Source organism: Nerophis lumbriciformis, linkage group LG07 (genome assembly GCF_033978685.3).
Source record: "Nerophis lumbriciformis linkage group LG07, RoL_Nlum_v2.1, whole genome shotgun sequence".
Taxonomy (NCBI): Eukaryota; Metazoa; Chordata; class Actinopteri; order Syngnathiformes; family Syngnathidae; genus Nerophis; species Nerophis lumbriciformis.
The window spans coordinates 47205895-47223305 of record NC_084554.2 but is presented as its reverse complement, the minus strand read 5'-3'; the positions used below and the strand labels follow the sequence as shown (position 1 = coordinate 47223305).

Genomic DNA, 17411 nt, shown 5'->3' with positions numbered 1-17411 from the left:
TTTTTTTCCCTTCTTTATTATGCATTTTCGGCCTGTGCGACTTATACTCCGGAGCGACTTATACTCCGAAAAATACGGTAATTCAGTTTAGATAAAGATTCGATCGCAGTCCTCAGGAAGATTTTTAAAAAGTTGCCGCAACGGGCGTCTTTTTGTTTCTTTTTTGCGATCTCGGGGGATGTGAAATTCGACCAGTCTGTCGGTCCATGGCCACATTTGTCTACTAGCAGGTGAGAGACGCATGAATTATAATCTAGAATTTACTTTTAGCAAGTTTGAGACAACCCAAAAGCAGCCGCCGGCTGTGTGTGTCAACAATAGTAGCGCAAGCTAGCATTATCTCACCGCTATCAACGCGCTGCTAAAAAAGTCTGTCTGCATTGGCGCTTATAATAACAATATCACTCATATTTGGTTAATTTTCAGGTCACGACATGTAAACGGAGTATTGCTGGCACTTTCTGGAAGTTTTGTAACATGTAAAATGGGCTCGAGAGACCACTATCAATCTGTTGAGTCAATCGTTAGCTATTTATTTATGATTTCGAATGCAAAAAAAAAAGCCAAGCGTACGTGTTTGTGTCTTACATAAGGATTGTAAATGATAAACAGCACATATCTTTACAATTTTTGCATATTTCCAGAAGTGTTACTAAACTGACGTACAATCTATGGAAATTGCAGAAGATATTCGGAGCATATAATATTCAAAATGGCTGACTGAATTTACAGCATTTTGTGATGTTTAGACAGTATTTTCACATACTTTGCGGATTGTAGACACAACTGGATATGGTTTAATGGATACAATGAAGCATATAAAGTCAACTTGTTTTCCACTGTACTGCTACATTAAAAGGTTCTAAGGCTCCATCCACACTGCATGGTATAATGTCTCATTTGGACGTTTTCCTAAAATTCTGTCTTTTTATGTCGTCGTTCACATTACAAACACATATTTCTAATGTGAACAGAATGGTTGCAGCATGCGCTGTTGTGTGTTTACAGAAGTAAATATGGCTCCCATTCTATGAGGTCTCACTCATGATGCATGTGTGGAAATTTCAAGAATTTCATGCAATCGGGATCAACCTTTTCTTTACCAAAATATTTGCCTTAGGACAGAGGTCCGTGACCCAGATGGGGTCCGCAAATGTACTGCAGGAGGGTTTGTTAATATTTTGGTTGATTAGACTTTTTTTATATACCGTATTTTTCAGACTATAAGTCGCAGTTTTTTTTCATAATTAACACATTACCGTAAAATATCAAATAATATTATTTATCTCATTCACGTAAGAGACTAGACGTACAAGATTTCATGGGATTTAGCGATTAGGAGTGACAGATTGTTTGGTAAACGTATAGCATGTTCTATATGTTATAGTTATTTGAATGACTCTTACCATAATATGTTACGTTAACATACCAGGCACATTCTCAGTTGGTTATTTATGCCGCCTCATATAACGTACACTTATTCAGCCTGTTGTTCACTATTCTTTATTTATTTTAAATTGCCTTTCAAATGTCTATTCTTGGTGTTGGCTTTTATCAAATACATTTCCCCAAAAAATGCAACTTATACTCCAGTGCGACTTATATATGCTTTTTCCCTATATATATATATATATATATATATATATATATATATATATATATATATATATATATATATATATATATATATATATATATATATATATATATATATATATATATATATTCCTTCTGCATTTTTTCCACAAATTTAAATGTCTTTAAACACACACCAACATTTATCCCATAAATTGCAAAGTCGCTTATAAATAACAATGGCATGGCCGCCCAACTCACTGTAAAAACATGAATAATGATATTATTGTATTCATGTTATCATCTAAGATGGTTGCGCTAACTGCAGCTAACAATTAGGATGCTAGTTGTCAGCTAGCAATTAGCGCGACAGTTGCCAGCTCGCGATTAGTGCGTTAGTTTCCAGCTAGCAATTAGCGTGATAGTTGTCAGTTCGCGATTAGCGCGACATTTGCCAGCTCGCGATTATTGTTAGTTCCCAGCTATCAATTAGGCTGCTAGTTGTCAGCTAGCAATTAGCGCGACATTTGCCAGCTCGCGATTATTGTTAGTTTACAGCTATCAATTAGGATGCTAGTTGTCAGCTAGCAATTAGCGCGGCAGTTGCCAGCTCGCGATTATTGTTAGTTTCCAGCTATCAATTAGGCTGCTAGTTGTCAGCTAGCAATTAGCGCGGCAGTTGCCAGCTCGCGATTATTGTTAGTTTCCAGCTATCAATTAGGCTGCTATTTGTCAGCTAGCAATTAGCGCGACATTTGCCAGCTCGCGATTATTGTTAGTTTACAGCTATCAATTAGGATGCTAGTTGTCAGCTAGCAATTAGCGCGGCAGTTGCCAGCTCGCGATTATTGTTAGTTTACAGCTATCAATTAGGATGCTAGTTGTCAGCTAGCAATTAGCGCGGCAGTTGCCAGCTCGCGATTATTGTTAGTTTCCAGCTATCAATTAGGCTGCTAGTTGTCAGCTAGCAATTAGCGCGGCAGTTGCCAGCTCGCGATTATTGTTAGTTTCCAGCTATCAATTAGGCTGCTATTTGTCAGCTAGCAATTAGCGCGACATTTGCCAGCTCGCGATTATTGTTAGTTTCCAGCTATCAATTAGGATGCTAGTTGTCAGCTAGCAATTAGCGCGGCAGTTGCCAGCTCGCGATTAGTGCGTTAGTTTCCAGCTATCAATTAGCGTGACAGTTGTCAGTTCGCGATTAGCGCCACATTTGCCAGCTCGCGATTATTGTTAGTTCCCAGCTAGCAATTAGCGTGCTAGTTGTCAGCTAGCGATTAGCGCGGCAGTGGCCAGCTTGCTATTAGTGCGTTAGTTGCACGCTAGCAATTAGCATGCTTGTTGTCAGCTAGCGATTAGTGCAGCAGTTGCCAGCTAGTGACTGGCGTGATAGTTGTCAGCTAGCGATGAACACAGCAGTTGTCCGCTAACGATTAGGGTACTAGTTGCCAGTTAGCGATTAGTGCGCTAGTTGCCTGCGAGCTATTAGCGAAGCTATATTTGATTGAGTTTAATATTATTTAAATATCTTAGTACAGTATTGCACAAAAAACTATGTATCTTTAGGACCAGTTTAATTTAAAACCCAATCACAATTTTAGTTGAGGGTCCCTGCTTCTTGATGGATCAGTTTGGGGGTCCCATAGGAGATTGAGAAGAAAGAGGATTTGGGCTTGTGCACTTTGAAGGGCTTTTTCTTTGACGTGTATTCTGAGGAGCGTGTGGGCGAGTAGTCGGAGCCAGGAGTGGAAGGACATTGGAGTGAGTTCTAAAACATGTCCTGTTTTCTGCTCATTTGTCCACTTTTTCTTTGTGCAACCGCCTATTTTGACAAGGAATAGTGACCTTTGTCGCTTTTTGATGAAGTAAGGGTGGGATGAATATGACCCAATCGTCCAGACTGCAGTTGCATGGAATGTATATATTGGATTTATATCCACATGCAAACGAGGCCTGGATTCAATTTGAAAAAAATCTGAATTGTTGTGTTAACATTGACATAATTTTTTTTTGATACATGTCACATATTGACAAAAATCAGAATTGACCTGCAGTGTGAGCATAGCCTTAAAAGCTATTTCGCCTTTAATTGGGTGTCAACTATCCTTTTCAATTTCTTCTAGTCGAACAAGATTTCAATATAGATGGAACTATAACGTACACTTAAAATCTTTTTTTCCCCTCAAAACTTGACAGTGCGACTTATAACCCAGTGCGCCTATTGTAAGGAATAATTCTGGTTTTGCTGACCGACCTCGAAGCTATTTTATTTGGTACATGGTGAAATGATAAGTGTGACTAGTAGATGGCAGTCACACATAAGAGATATGTGTAGACTGCAATATGATGGCAGTCACTCACAAGAGATAGTGTAGACTGCAATATGACTCAAGTAAACAACACCAACATTTTATATGTTCCATTGAAAATACAAAACATTACAAGCGGCGCTCAAAAATGTATCAAAATGTTTTAGTACGACTTTGGTAAGCTATGAAGCCGCACCGCTTGATGGATAGTACTGTGCTTCAACATAGGAGTATTATTATGGTGTGTGTATAAGGTAAGACATATTATCTGACGTTTTGTTTCGCAATATTATGCAAAAGCAACTTTTCTTATCTTTTGGTACCTGCTGATCTGTATTTGGGATCTGCATAAGTCCTGAAAAATTGTGCGCTTCCGACTTTTGTGGTCTGTGCCGACACCGTAGTCGATAAGCTTCTTCTTTTTATGTGACATTCATCCTCCGCTGTTGCCATTTCTAATATAAAGTAGTGTAAAGTTGTTACTTATATCTGCCATTAAGCACTAAAACATACCGGTGTAGTGAGTTTACATTATTCACCCAAGGAACTTTAGGTATTAGAGAGTTCCGGTCGTACGGTTTTTCACGGGACACATTTCCGGCGGATGAGGAGATGCTGCTCCGTTATTGATTGAAGTAAAGTCTGAATGTCACTAAAACAGTTTTTCACGGGACACATTTCCGGCTGATGAGGAGATGCTGCTCCGTTACTGATTGAAGTAAAGTCTGAATGTCACTAAAACAGTTAGCTCCACCTTTTGACACTTCTTCCACTCCCGTCCTTGCACGCTACACCGCTACAACAAAGATGACGGGGAGAAGACGCTGCCGAAGGTGAGCCACATAAATAAGACCGCCCACAAAACGGCGCATCCTGAAGCGACTGTCAGAAAGCGGCTTGGATATGATCTTTAAAACATCATCTATGCAACATTTTGACCAAAAAAACACCATTACATGTTATGTAGACCACAAGGAAGTCTTTTACATTTAGAAAAATAAATTCATAATATGACCCCTTTAATGTGCCCTATAATGCGCCTTATATATGAAAAAAGATCGAAAATAGACCATTCATCGGCAGTGCGCCCTATGGTCCGGAAAATATGGTATATTTTTTCAGTAAATTAATTTAAATGAGCAAGAAAAAAAAATGGCCAAAAAGGCCTTTTATGCAAGGCACTAAGAGGATTTGTGTTTATGCAGTACATCAAACATCAAAGTGGTCTGTTTGCCCACGTATCATTGCACATAATCCAATGCCCAAACAAAGAATCCCACGTGGTGCTTTCTGTTGTTTTTTTTAGTACAACAGCAAAATAAGTACGTTGGGAGTGTTCACTCTTTGATAAAGTAGCAAAGTACGAAGGTAGTGTTCGCGTGGGTCTGCCCTCCTCCCACTCTGCTCATCGCCGTCTTCGCCAAGTCTTCAATAAATTTTCATGTGATATTAAATGTACCTTTATGCATTCTAATCATGATTTACTTATACATCACATTGTTTTCTGCAGGTGAATCTATAATTATTATCCAGAAAATGTGTCTCGTGTTCACATCTGTGGGTGTCTGGAATGAATTAATTGGATTTACGTTATTTCTTATGGGAATAATTGCTTTTTCGTACCATTCAGTCTTCATCTGACCTTTTAAAAGGGATTAGAACGGAATAGTTTTTTATTGTCAGCACACTCATGTACTATTGAAGATTAAGATTGAAGCAGCTCCTTTACCAGTGCAAACATGCTTATAGACCAGTGTTCAACCATAGAGCCGGTGTCTATTCTTGGGCCGCCAAACAAAAATATTTGTTTCTCTGCTGTGGTCCGTATGGGCCGCATCGGCACAACACTTTTCCACCACTTGTGGCAGTAATGACAAATTCAAACCAACAGGCTGGAGTTTGTACTCTGGAGCTAAAGTCATGGAGAAGTTTCTTAAGCGCAAAAAATTATGACTAAAATTGTGAAACTGTATTTTTATTTGGACTTTAATTTTATTGAGAGTTTAGTTAAGAACCATATTCATTATTAAATTAGTTTATTTCAGCACAACAATTGTATGAAACAATTTATTTGTGTCTGTTATTTATGAGTGCCTTCTTATACAGTATATTTGGTTTGTACTAGAGATGCCGATAAATGCTTTAAAATGTAATATCGGAAATGATCGGTATCGTTTTTTTATTATCGGTATCGGGTTTTTTTTATTTTATTTTTTATTTTTTATTAAATCAACATAAAAAAAACACAAGATACACTTACAATTAGTGCACCAACCCAAAAAAATCTCCCTCCTCCACTCATTCACACAAAAGGGTTGTTTCTTTGTTATCAATATTCTGGTTCCTACATTATATATCAATAATTATCAATACAGTCTGCAAGGGATACAGTCCGTAAGCACACATGATTGTGCGTGCTGCTGGTCCACTAATAGTACTAACCTTTAACAGTTAATTTTACTCATTTTCATTAATTACTAGTTTCTATGTAACTGTTTTTATATTGTTTTACTTTATTTTTTTATTCAAGAAAATGTCTTTAATTTGTTTATCTTATTTTATTTTATTAATTTTAAAAAAACCTGGTTGTCCAAATTAGGCATAATAATGTGTTAATTCCACGACTGTATATATCGGTATCGGTAATTAAGAGTTGGACAATATCGGAATATCGGATATCGGCAAAAAAGCCATTATCGGACATCCCTAGTTTGTACTTATTGTTCTAATCAGCCTGACATAAGCCTAAGGTTCATGTGTTGAATAAATAAAACATCTTTGTGGTTAACACATACTCATACTTGCCAACCTTGAGACCTCCGGTTTCGGGAGGTGGGGGTGGGGGCGTGGTCGGGGGTGGGGTTGGGGCAGGGCGTTGTTGGGGGCGTGGTTAAGAGGGGAGGAGTATATTGACAACTAGAATTCACCAAGTCAAGTATTTCATATATATATATATATATATATATATATACATATGTATATATCCTGAAAATATGCAAACAAAACTGTGTTTAGATAATTGATACTTCAAACTTGCATAAATAAATATTAAGGAATATAACATAACTTGGCTTCTGAGAGCTTCAAAATGTAATGAATAAAATGCTAAAGTGGTTGATAAACAAGCAATTATTTTAATAATTAAATATGGTCATTTTAAATGAATTATTATGATAATTTAAAATTAAATTAATTATTTCAAATATGTTTATTTTAATGTATAATTCTATGGCTGGATGTAACAAGGAGTCAGAAAAAATACAAATAAAAATACAATTAATTTTGATGTTTTTAGCAAAATATAGTAAAAAATTTTTTTTTTTTTTTTTTTTTTTAAATTAATAAATATATTTATTTTTGGGTAAGATAAACATAATAATACAATTTATCTCGAGTCTGGATGATTTATTTCTTGTCACCGTGTTGTCCTCCCGTCGTGAAAAAAGGCTGTCCTCACTCAGGTCCGCATGGAGCTGGAGGGGGCGTGGCCTCCAGCCCCGGCTGAAAATCGGGAGATTTTCGGGAGAATATTTGTCCCGGGAGGTTTTCGGGAGAGGCGCTGAATTTCGGGAGTCTCCCGGAAAATTCGGGAGTGTTGGCAAGTATGCACATACTTTTATATCATTTGACAAGGTTGTAAACTGTAAATAGGTTAGATATAAGTATTAAAAAACTCTCAAAATCAATAGCAGGATTCCTAATATTTGAGTGGGCCCTTTGTACTGGAAAAGTTGGGCCCCGAGAAAGCTTGTTATCGGATATTTCCAGCGAGTTAAAATATAAAATAAAAAAATAGTGCAAGAAAGATAAAAGTATAAACAAATAAAGGTTTTATGTACCCAGTGGGTCTTATTGCACAAAGAGGATCAGAGGTATCGGAAAAGTGTTTTGTGTTCCACTTGGTCTGCGGTACATCCTTCATCCCCAAGAAGAAATAGGTCTGGGTTCTTATGCTTTAAATGCAGGTGAGACAACTCAGGTAAATAAGAATTTTAACGAGACCAGCGGAGGTGCTGAATGTGTTATCTTTTTGGTTTTGTTTGTGCTTCCTGACGCCAAACTGGCACAAAAAACTGTTTGAGACAGGAAGGACCAGGACGAGGAAAGTCCCTCAAGAGGAAGCGAGGCTGGCGGGGGAAGTAGACACATCGCTCGCCAGCCTCGCATCATCGCTTCCACTTATCTTTTTGTCCCCCCAAAAAAATCAGTAAAGTTGGTGCTTCAATGAAAGAAAAATGAACTGCAACACAAACAAAAAGAGGAAGCGGCTCCCGTTACATAGCGCCCCCTGGGGTCCAGGAGGACGCCACACACCTACCCGTTTATCTCTGAAGTAGTACTGGTCGATGTCCTCCAGGGGGACGCCCACCAGGTGAGAGGGGATGTCGGCATAGATTCGAGGCAGCTGTTTTCCCGCCTCCAGGTCAGCCCGGGGCCGAGGGACCTCCACGTCACCAAGGTCCTAACACACACACACACACACACACACACACACACACACACACACACACACACACACACACACACACACACACACACACACACCTTTATTATTCACCTGTCTGATTTATTTTTTAAAGTCATCTTTACTTTAATCCTCCAGTCTACCTCCTGGTAGTGTTTGTTGCGTCGGGCCTGCTCCTTGACGATGCGCTGCTCGATGGCCGCCAGGGAGTCCGGCGTGAAGCGCTGAAAGCTCTCTGGTCCCATTGGAAACACACAGCCAGCCATCTTCTCATCCTGATCCTGCTGCTGACTGGCCCAGAGTACCAGCTACACACACACATACACACAAACAAACACACACACCTTGACTCATACAGTTAACTACTACATTACCCAACCAAGATTTCACACTGGTTGACTTCCTTTAGCTCACCATCTAACTTCAGAAGAAAAAAGACTTTACAGCGACAAATAGGCAATTCATGACTATTTTAATAATAATAATAATAATAATAAGGAAAAAAATGGGAAGCTAAATCTATACAGTGCTCTCGGGTGTATTTGTTAGCTTTAAGAGAGCGTGAAATAGAGCAGAGTGGCGTATAAGTTCAAAAGTTCCTCCAAACAAGGGGTCAGACTGATCATATGTGTGTTTATTGCTCCTGACAGTAAACAGGCACGCACTTTGTATGATGAGGAAGATGACAGAAATAACCAATATGCCAAAATAATGAAAAAGACTTTAACAAACATATACAGTAGGACAGGGGTTCCCAAACCTTTTGACTCAGGGGCCGCATTGGGTTAATATATATATATACGTTAGAGGTCAGGAAAAATCAGCTTACCCTGATTTAAATCCTCTGACGAGCAGGGAAACCTGCAAAACAGGCTTCTAGGGATGAAATAGCCTCTGTGTTTATTCCTGACCTAACGTATATTCCGCTCTACCCCGGTATTGAGCACTGTATAACGGATAAACCACAGAAACCTTGACTATAAATATACATATATATATATATATATATATTAGGGCTGCAACAACTAATCGAATAAATCGATTAAAATCGATTATAAAAATAGTTGGCGATTAATTTAGTCATCGATGCGTTGGATCTACGCTATGCGCATGCGCGGAAGCAATTTTTTTATTTTTTTATAAACCTTTACTTATAAACTGCAACATGTACAAACAGATGAGAAACAATAATCAAAATAAGTATGGTGCCAGTATGCTGTTTTTTTTCAATAAAATACTGGAAATTATAGAAATGTAGTTTAATAATAATAATAATAACTGGGATTTATATAGCGCTTTTCTAAGTACCATACTTGCCAACCTTGAGACCTTCAATTTCGGGAGGTGGGGGGTGGGGGGCGGGGAGGGGGCGTGGTTAAGAGGGGAGGAGTATATTTACAGCTAGGATTCACCAAGTCAAGTATTTCATATATATATATATATATATATATATGAAATACTAAGTCAAGTATTTAATATATATATATATATATATATATATATATATATATATATATATATATATATATATATATATATATATATATATATATATATATATATATATATATATATATATATACCGTATTTGCCGCACTATAAGGCGCACCGGATTATTAGCCGCACCTTCTATGAATTACATATTTCATAATTTTGTCCACCAATAAGCCGCCCCGGACTATAAGCCGCGCCTACGCTGCGCTAAAGTGAATGTCAAAAAAACGCTGCGCTAAAGTGAATGTCAAAAAAACAGTCAGATAGTTCAGTCAAACTTTAATAATATATTGAAAACCAGCGTTCTAACAACTCTGTCCCAAAATGTACGCAAATGTGCAATCACAAACATAGTAAAATTCAAAATGGTGTAGAGCAATAGTAACATAATGTTGCTCGAACGTTAATGTCACAACACACAAAATAAACATAGCGCTCACCTTCTGAAGTTATTCTTCATTCGTAAATCCTTCGAATTCTTCGTCTTCGGTGTCCGAATTGAAAAGTTGCGCAAGCGTGGTATCCAAAATGGCCGGTTCCGTCTCGTAGAAGTCATCGGGAGTCAGTGTCGCTGTTGTTCTGTGAATCCTGCCTTCCGGAAAGCTCGGACCACAGTTGTGACCGAAATATCTGCCCAAGCATTTACGATCCACTGGCAAATGTTGGCGTATGTCGTCCGAGGCTGTCTGCCCGTCTTAGTGAAGGTGTGTTCGCCTTCGGAGCTGTGTGAAAAAAGCCACCCGGCCTCTTCGCGTAAACTTCCCTTAACCACTCGCTCATCTTTTCTTCATCCATCCATCCCTTCGAGTTAGCTTTTATGATGACGCCGGCTGGAAAGGTCTCTTTTGGCAAGGTCTTCCTTTTGAATATCACCATGAGTGGAAGTTAGCATGGCAAGCTAGAACCACAGTGAAGGATGACTTCTCATTCCCTGTGGAGCGAATATTCACCGTACGTGCTCCCGTTCCACAGTGCGGTTCAGTTGCTGTGAAATACGGTAGTAATCCGTGTGCGGATGGAGAGATTGCGTCTTTTTATGAACCGGATCGTTTAGTAGGAGCCATTTTGTGGTCTTTACAGATGTAAACAGGAAATGAAACGTACGGTGATATCCGCGCGTTTTTTCTTCTTCTTCCGGGGGCGGGTGAAGCGCTTCCTGTTCTATGGGGGCGGGTGAAGCGCTTCCTGTTCTATGGGGGCGGGTGCTTTCCTTGGCGGTTGCTTGCGTAGAAGAAGAAGCGCTTCCTGTTCTACCGGGAAAAAAGATGGCGGCTGTTTACCGAAGTTGCGAGATCGAAACTTTATGAAAATTAATCGTAATAAAGCGCACCGGGTTATAAGGCGCACTGTTAGCTTTTGAGAAAAATTGTGGTTTTTAGGTGCGCCTTATAGTGCGGAAAATACGGTATATATATATATATATATGTGTGTGTGTATATATATAAATAAAAGAAATACTTGAATTTCAGTGTTCATTTATTTACACATATACACACACATAACACTCATTTACTCATTGTTGAGTTTGAGTTAAGGGTTGAATTGACACGCAAAAAGTGCTTTCATCAAATGCACTAGATGGCAGTATTGTCCTGTTTAAGAGTGTCACAACATTGCTGTTTACGGCAGACGAACTGCTTTACGGTAGACAAAAACGTGACTGCTGTTGTTGTGTGTTTTTACCGCGCTGGGAGGACGTTAATGAAACTGTCTAACAATAAACCCACATAAGAAACCAAGAACTCGCCCTCGATCATTCTACAGTTATAACGTCATTGGGCAGATACGCTGTTTATATTGTGTGCCTGAATTTCGGGAGATTTTCGGGAGAAAATTTGTCCCGGGGGGTTTTCGGGAGAGGCGCTGAATTTCGGGAGTCTCCCGGAAAATCCGGGAGGGTTGGCAAGTATGCTAAGTACCCATAGTCGCTTTACATGTAGAACCCATCAATCATTCAGTTTGTCTCTTTTATCTGATTATTAATCGAGTAATCGAAATAATAATCGACAGATTAATCGATTATCAAATTAATCGTTAGTTGCAGCCCTAATATATATATAATATATGCATTTTTAGCCAATATGATTTGCCTGAGCGGCTGGAAGACCCCAAGAGTAACAAGCAGTAGAAAGAGGTTCTAGAAAGAGGTTCAGCAGTCTCCGAAGCTCTGTAACAGCTTCTTCCCTAAGGCCGTAAGACTCTTGAACGCATCATAATAATCCCCTCAATTCCCCCCAAAAATGGATTAACTCGCTGGACTATAAAGACAATATAACATACATCCACGAACCTGGACGCATATGCAAAAGTGCAATATATTTTGAAAAGGAAAGCGAGGGTACGCCCAGTGGAAGTAGGCTGCAGGGGGTTCGTGGCCACCTCAACATTCAGGCTCCTCAGGGAAATGGGAATGCGAGGGAAGGCCCACCAGCAGGCAGTGAAAGACCTCTCCAAAGCCGCTGAAAAGGGGAGTCAGTGGCTGTGGGTCAAGCGAAGGGACTCCACCTGGGATTTCAAGTGAGTTGATGGCATCTAGGGAGTGATCCTGGGACGCTGGAACTCACTGCTGAACCCTCTGGAGGTGTCGTGGGCCTATCAGCGAAACACTGAGGAAGGGGGGCGCCCACTTGATAACCCAGATGATGCCTTCACTCACTTGACCATCCCACAGAGTCGCATAGGTGTCTCAAGTATGCAATAGGGGATTGTAACATCTAGTCCTACACAACAGATCTGTACAGTAATCTATTTATTTATATCTGCACCTTATTGCTTTTTTATCCTGCACTACCATGAGCTAATGCAACAAAATTTCGTTCTTATCTGTACTGTAAAGTTCAAATTTGAATGACAATAAAAAGGAATTCTAAGTCTCTAAGTCTAAACCTGCAAAACAGGCTTCTAGGGATGAAATAGCCTCTGTGTTTTTTTCTGATCCATTGTATATTCCGCTCTACCCCGGTATTGAGCACTGTATAACGGATAAACCACAGAAACCTTGACATATATATATATATATATATATATATATATATATATATATATATATATATATATATATATATATATATATATATATATATATATATATATATACACACACATTTTTAGCCAATATGATTTGCCTGAGCAGCTGGAAGACCCCGAGAGTAACAAGCAGTAGAAAATTAATTAGAAAGGAGACTTCCCATGGGCCGGATTTTGGACGTATTCGGCCCGCGGGCCGTAGTTTGGAGACCCCTGATCTAAACTTTACCGCTGCCGGGTATTTTTTTCTATACTTTTATTGTAATATTTTCAGAATGTGTTTGTTCTATTTTTGGCCAAAGTAAGAAAAAGAAACCAATCTGAAGTTGTCTCTATTTTTTAGTTTCAATGCCATGATTTTAATAGTCCGGCCCACGTGTGCACAGATTTATCTCTTCATGCGGCCCCTGAGCTAAAATGAGTTGGACACCCCCGATGTACAGTATTACAGTATGTGTATCAGCTGCAGCAAAAAGAGGGGAGCATAAAATAGACATTATAAACAAAGAGAGGTAGCTAACATAGAAGCGGTCGGACAAATTAAAAAAAAAACTTGAGACTTCCCGCGGGACGGATTTTGGATGCCGGCGGGCCGTATTCGGTTATAGTTTGGGGACCACTGCTTCAGGACGTAGACAACGTAAAAGACCTTCAACAAAAAGTTTCTCCCCCAAACTCACCCCGCCACCATCACCAATGCCACTGCACCACAGTTGTATGGGCTTACTATAATGGAAAGACTACAACCAACCAGTGCAGTGGCCCATCACATACATTCACAACTTAGGGCAATAGCAAGTGTGGCCCCTACATTTCGGCCCCGAATGATCACAGTACAATAATTACCAAACACCTTTATGCATGTAGGACACAAACACCATTCAACAAATACATATTACAAAAAGATCTAATACTGATAATCCCATTGCTACAAAAAATTGATACAGTGGAATCTCGATTTACAAACTCAATTGGTTCTTGAAGAGGGTTGGTAAATCGAAAAGTTTGTAGAGTGAAGCAAATTTCTCCATAAACAATGTAAATATGAAAAATAACCTCCATCCTCGACAAAACTCCATATTTTACTGAAGGTTTGTACACTTTCAACACAATATAAGGTGCTATACAGTACTGTATATCAAACAAACATGACCATAGATCAAATTTCTATTTATTAACAAGCCAAAACAACAATGCGCTGCTCTGCCAACACGCACACACCCACAGTGTGCCCTCACAACGATCAGAAATCACAAAAATCTTAACTTTAACAACCATATTGCTACAACAAAAAACATTTCAAATAGTAAAATCCACTTACATTAACATCGGCAAAGGAGGAGCTGACAGAGGGAGAAAAGGAAGGAATCGGGGTGCAGTGGCCGTGTGTGTGCCTTGGAAGAGCTGCCGTCTCCTCCGCTGTGAAATAAGTCTGCTCGAGCCTGGGGATCGAACCCAGGACCTTCGCATTGTGAGGCACACGCACTAACCCCTGTTTCACCGTGCTGCCGTAATCCATGTTTCCTCTTCCATAAATTGTCACAAACCTAGTCCAATGATTCTTCCAGCCTCTGACCCCATACTCCAGGTAAGTCTTTGAGTTCTTCCCAGTAATCAACAAACTGGGGTAGTCTCTGCTGGATCTTCTCTTGGCCAACGGTGTACAAACAGTTTCTTTCCAGTGACCAGCACCAAGTCACGTCCATGATCCTCTGAACTTACAAGCAACTTTTTCTCCTTGATCCAAAACAGCCGTTTACAGTGTCATGCTTGTCCTTCACTAGAGAGGGAACCAAAGTCACTAGCCAATGCAGCTTCTCCTTTTTAGAATGATGTACACAATCGTGAGGTACTGTAAACACCACACCTTACCATCACAATGGTCTAGCTGGTCAACAGGACCTTACTCCACATAGCCGCTAACAAGCATTCCAGCTCATTACTGAGACATGAAGACAGAAGAATGGGTTATTATTCAGTCTCCTTTTCAACTTGTTCTGTTTGGAATCTTGAGGTCGTTTTGTCTTAATGGCAATTCAACATTGCAATGACTGTTGACGAGCTTGGATGACATCCTTGAAGTGCTTATCCTCCCTATAGAGTTCAGTTTGTTTATCCTGTGCAGTACCAGGGAAGTTCAATGATTCTCCCGAAGTTTATCAAATCTCACCACAGAAAAACAATATACAGTTATATCTGGCCGCAAACAATGCTCATTAACGTGGCAATCTCCTCTGAGAGGACCATTAACTGTCCAACCCAAGATGGTTTTTACAGCATACGGGCCTCCATTAACAGTGTGAACCACTTCCCATGGCTCTAATGCTTGAGGAACATTAGTACCAATTAGAAGGTCAACATTTGCATTGATCTCCTTCTGATCTTTGATATGAGGGATATTACAATTATGAACTGGAATGCTCTTTTGTGTAAAGATCTCTGGTAGATTACAAAAGAGGTCTGAGTCCAATCCAGCCACTTGTAATTCTGATATATTGCTGTCAACTACTTTCTCCTGTCCCATTGTTCTGAGGAGTATTTCTATTTTCCTTACCTTCAGATTCAGCCTATTTATAAGCTGCTCAGTACAAAACTAGGCTAAACTTCCAGGGTGAAAAAATGCGTATGTAACAAGTGTCTCATTTCCTTTCTTGGGCTTTATTTGTACAGGCAATATAGAAAGTGCACAGTGTTGTTTGCAGGCCCAGTCTTGTCTTTAGAGTAGATACATACAAGACACCTTGCGCAGTCTTTGTTTCTGTGCCGACTAAACAAGCCAAAGCCTATCGTCTTTCAAAAACAACATCTTCTCCTTGTGTGTCTTTTCCTCCCATAGACGACACACATTCAAGGAATGTCCAGCTCCACAAAACTACTACCTCTAGCCTTTTTATAACACGAAAGTTTTGGTATCCTTTTTTGTTGCAAAGGAATTTCAAACACATAATCACTAGTGATCTTCACTTGCTTCTACACAAACTCTGTAATGTCTTTAAACGTTGCTTTTCTATAAATTTTGTCTTGTGGGTTACAGGCAACACTTCTTCATCTGTCTCTAAATTCAAACAGTAGTTTCTTTACAATGGTTTGCATGTTTACAGAAACATTTAAAGGGGATCATTATCACAATTTCAGAAGGGTTAAAACCATTAAAAATCAGTTCCCAGTGGCTTATTTTATTTTTCGAAGTTTTTTTCAAAATTTTACCCATCACACAATATCCCTAAAAAGAGCTTCAAAGTGCCTGATTTTAACCATCGTAATATACACCCGTCCGTTTTCCTGTGACGTCACATAGTGAAGCCAACTCAAACAAACATGGCGCATAGAACAGCAAGCTATAGCGACATTAGCTCGGATTCAGACTCGGATTTCAGCGACTTAAGCGATTCAACAGATTACGCATGTATTGAAACGGATGGTTGTAGTGTGGAGGCAGGTAGCGAAAACGAAATTGAAGAAGAAACTGAAGCTATTGAGCCATATCGGTTTGAACCGTATGCAAGCGAAACCGACAAAAACGACACGAAAGCCAGCGACACGGGAGAAAGCGAGGACAAATTCAGCGATCGCCTTCTAACCAACGATTGGTATGTGTTTGTTTGGCATTAAAGGAAACTAACAACTATGAACTACGTTTACAGCATATGAAATACATTTGGCAACAACACGCACTTTGAGAGTGCAGACAGCCCAATTTTCATCAATTAATATATTCTGTAGACATACCCTCATCCGCGCTCTTTTCCTGAAAGCTGATCTGTCCAGTTTTGGAGTTGATGTCAGCAGGCCAGGGAAGCTAGGGTCGATATTCTTCTCTTGATCATCTTCGGTGGCATAAGGGACGGTGTGAGCCAAGACATCCAGGGGGTTTAGCTCGCTCGTCTGCGGGAACAAACTGCCGCCATTGCTTGCCGTGCTACCGAGGTCCTTTGTCCCTGAATTGCTCACACACTCCGGCAGATTCAATGGGGGTCTGGCGGCAGATTTCTTTGACTTTATCGTTGGAAATGCATCTGCTTTGAGTGTCGCAGGATATCCACACATTCTTGCCATCTCTGTCGTAGCATAGCTTTCGTCGGTAAAGTGTGCGGAACAAACGTCCAATTTCTTGCCACTTTCGCATCTTTGGGCCACTGGTGCAACTTGAATCCGTCCCTGTTCGTGTTGTTACACCCTCCGACAACACACCGACGAGGCATGATGTCTCCAAGGTACGGAAAACAGTCGAAAAAACGGAAAATAACAGAGCTGATTTGAGTCGGTGTTTGAGAAAATGGCGGATTGCTTCCCAATGTGACGTCACATTGTGACGTCATCGTTCCGAGAGCGAATAATAGAAAGGCGTTTAATTCGCCAAAATTCACCCATTTAGAGTTCGGAAATCGGTTTAAAAAATATATGGTCTTTTTTTCTGCAACATCAAGGTATATATTGACGATTACATAGGTCTGGTGATAATGTTCCCCTTTAAGTCACACAGTGAATCCTTCATGGCATTGCAGCACTCTCAACAAAAAAACTACATGCTTGCAAAGCCT

General features: G+C 39.7%; 1 protein-coding gene across 1 annotated transcript in view; it reads right to left on the bottom strand.

Annotated features, from left to right (window-relative positions):
* LOC133609430 (sodium channel protein type 5 subunit alpha-like) overlaps positions 1-17411 on the bottom strand; it is a 256288-nt gene that overhangs the window by 162237 nt on the left and 76640 nt on the right. The window contains exons 2-3 of the mRNA XM_061965007.1: positions 8493-8657; positions 8203-8346 (exon numbers count right to left, since the gene is read on the bottom strand). Coding sequence (XP_061820991.1) covers positions 8203-8346; positions 8493-8615 — 267 coding nt within the window. The 5' untranslated portion in view covers positions 8616-8657. The remainder of the gene's footprint in view (positions 1-8202; positions 8347-8492; positions 8658-17411) is intronic.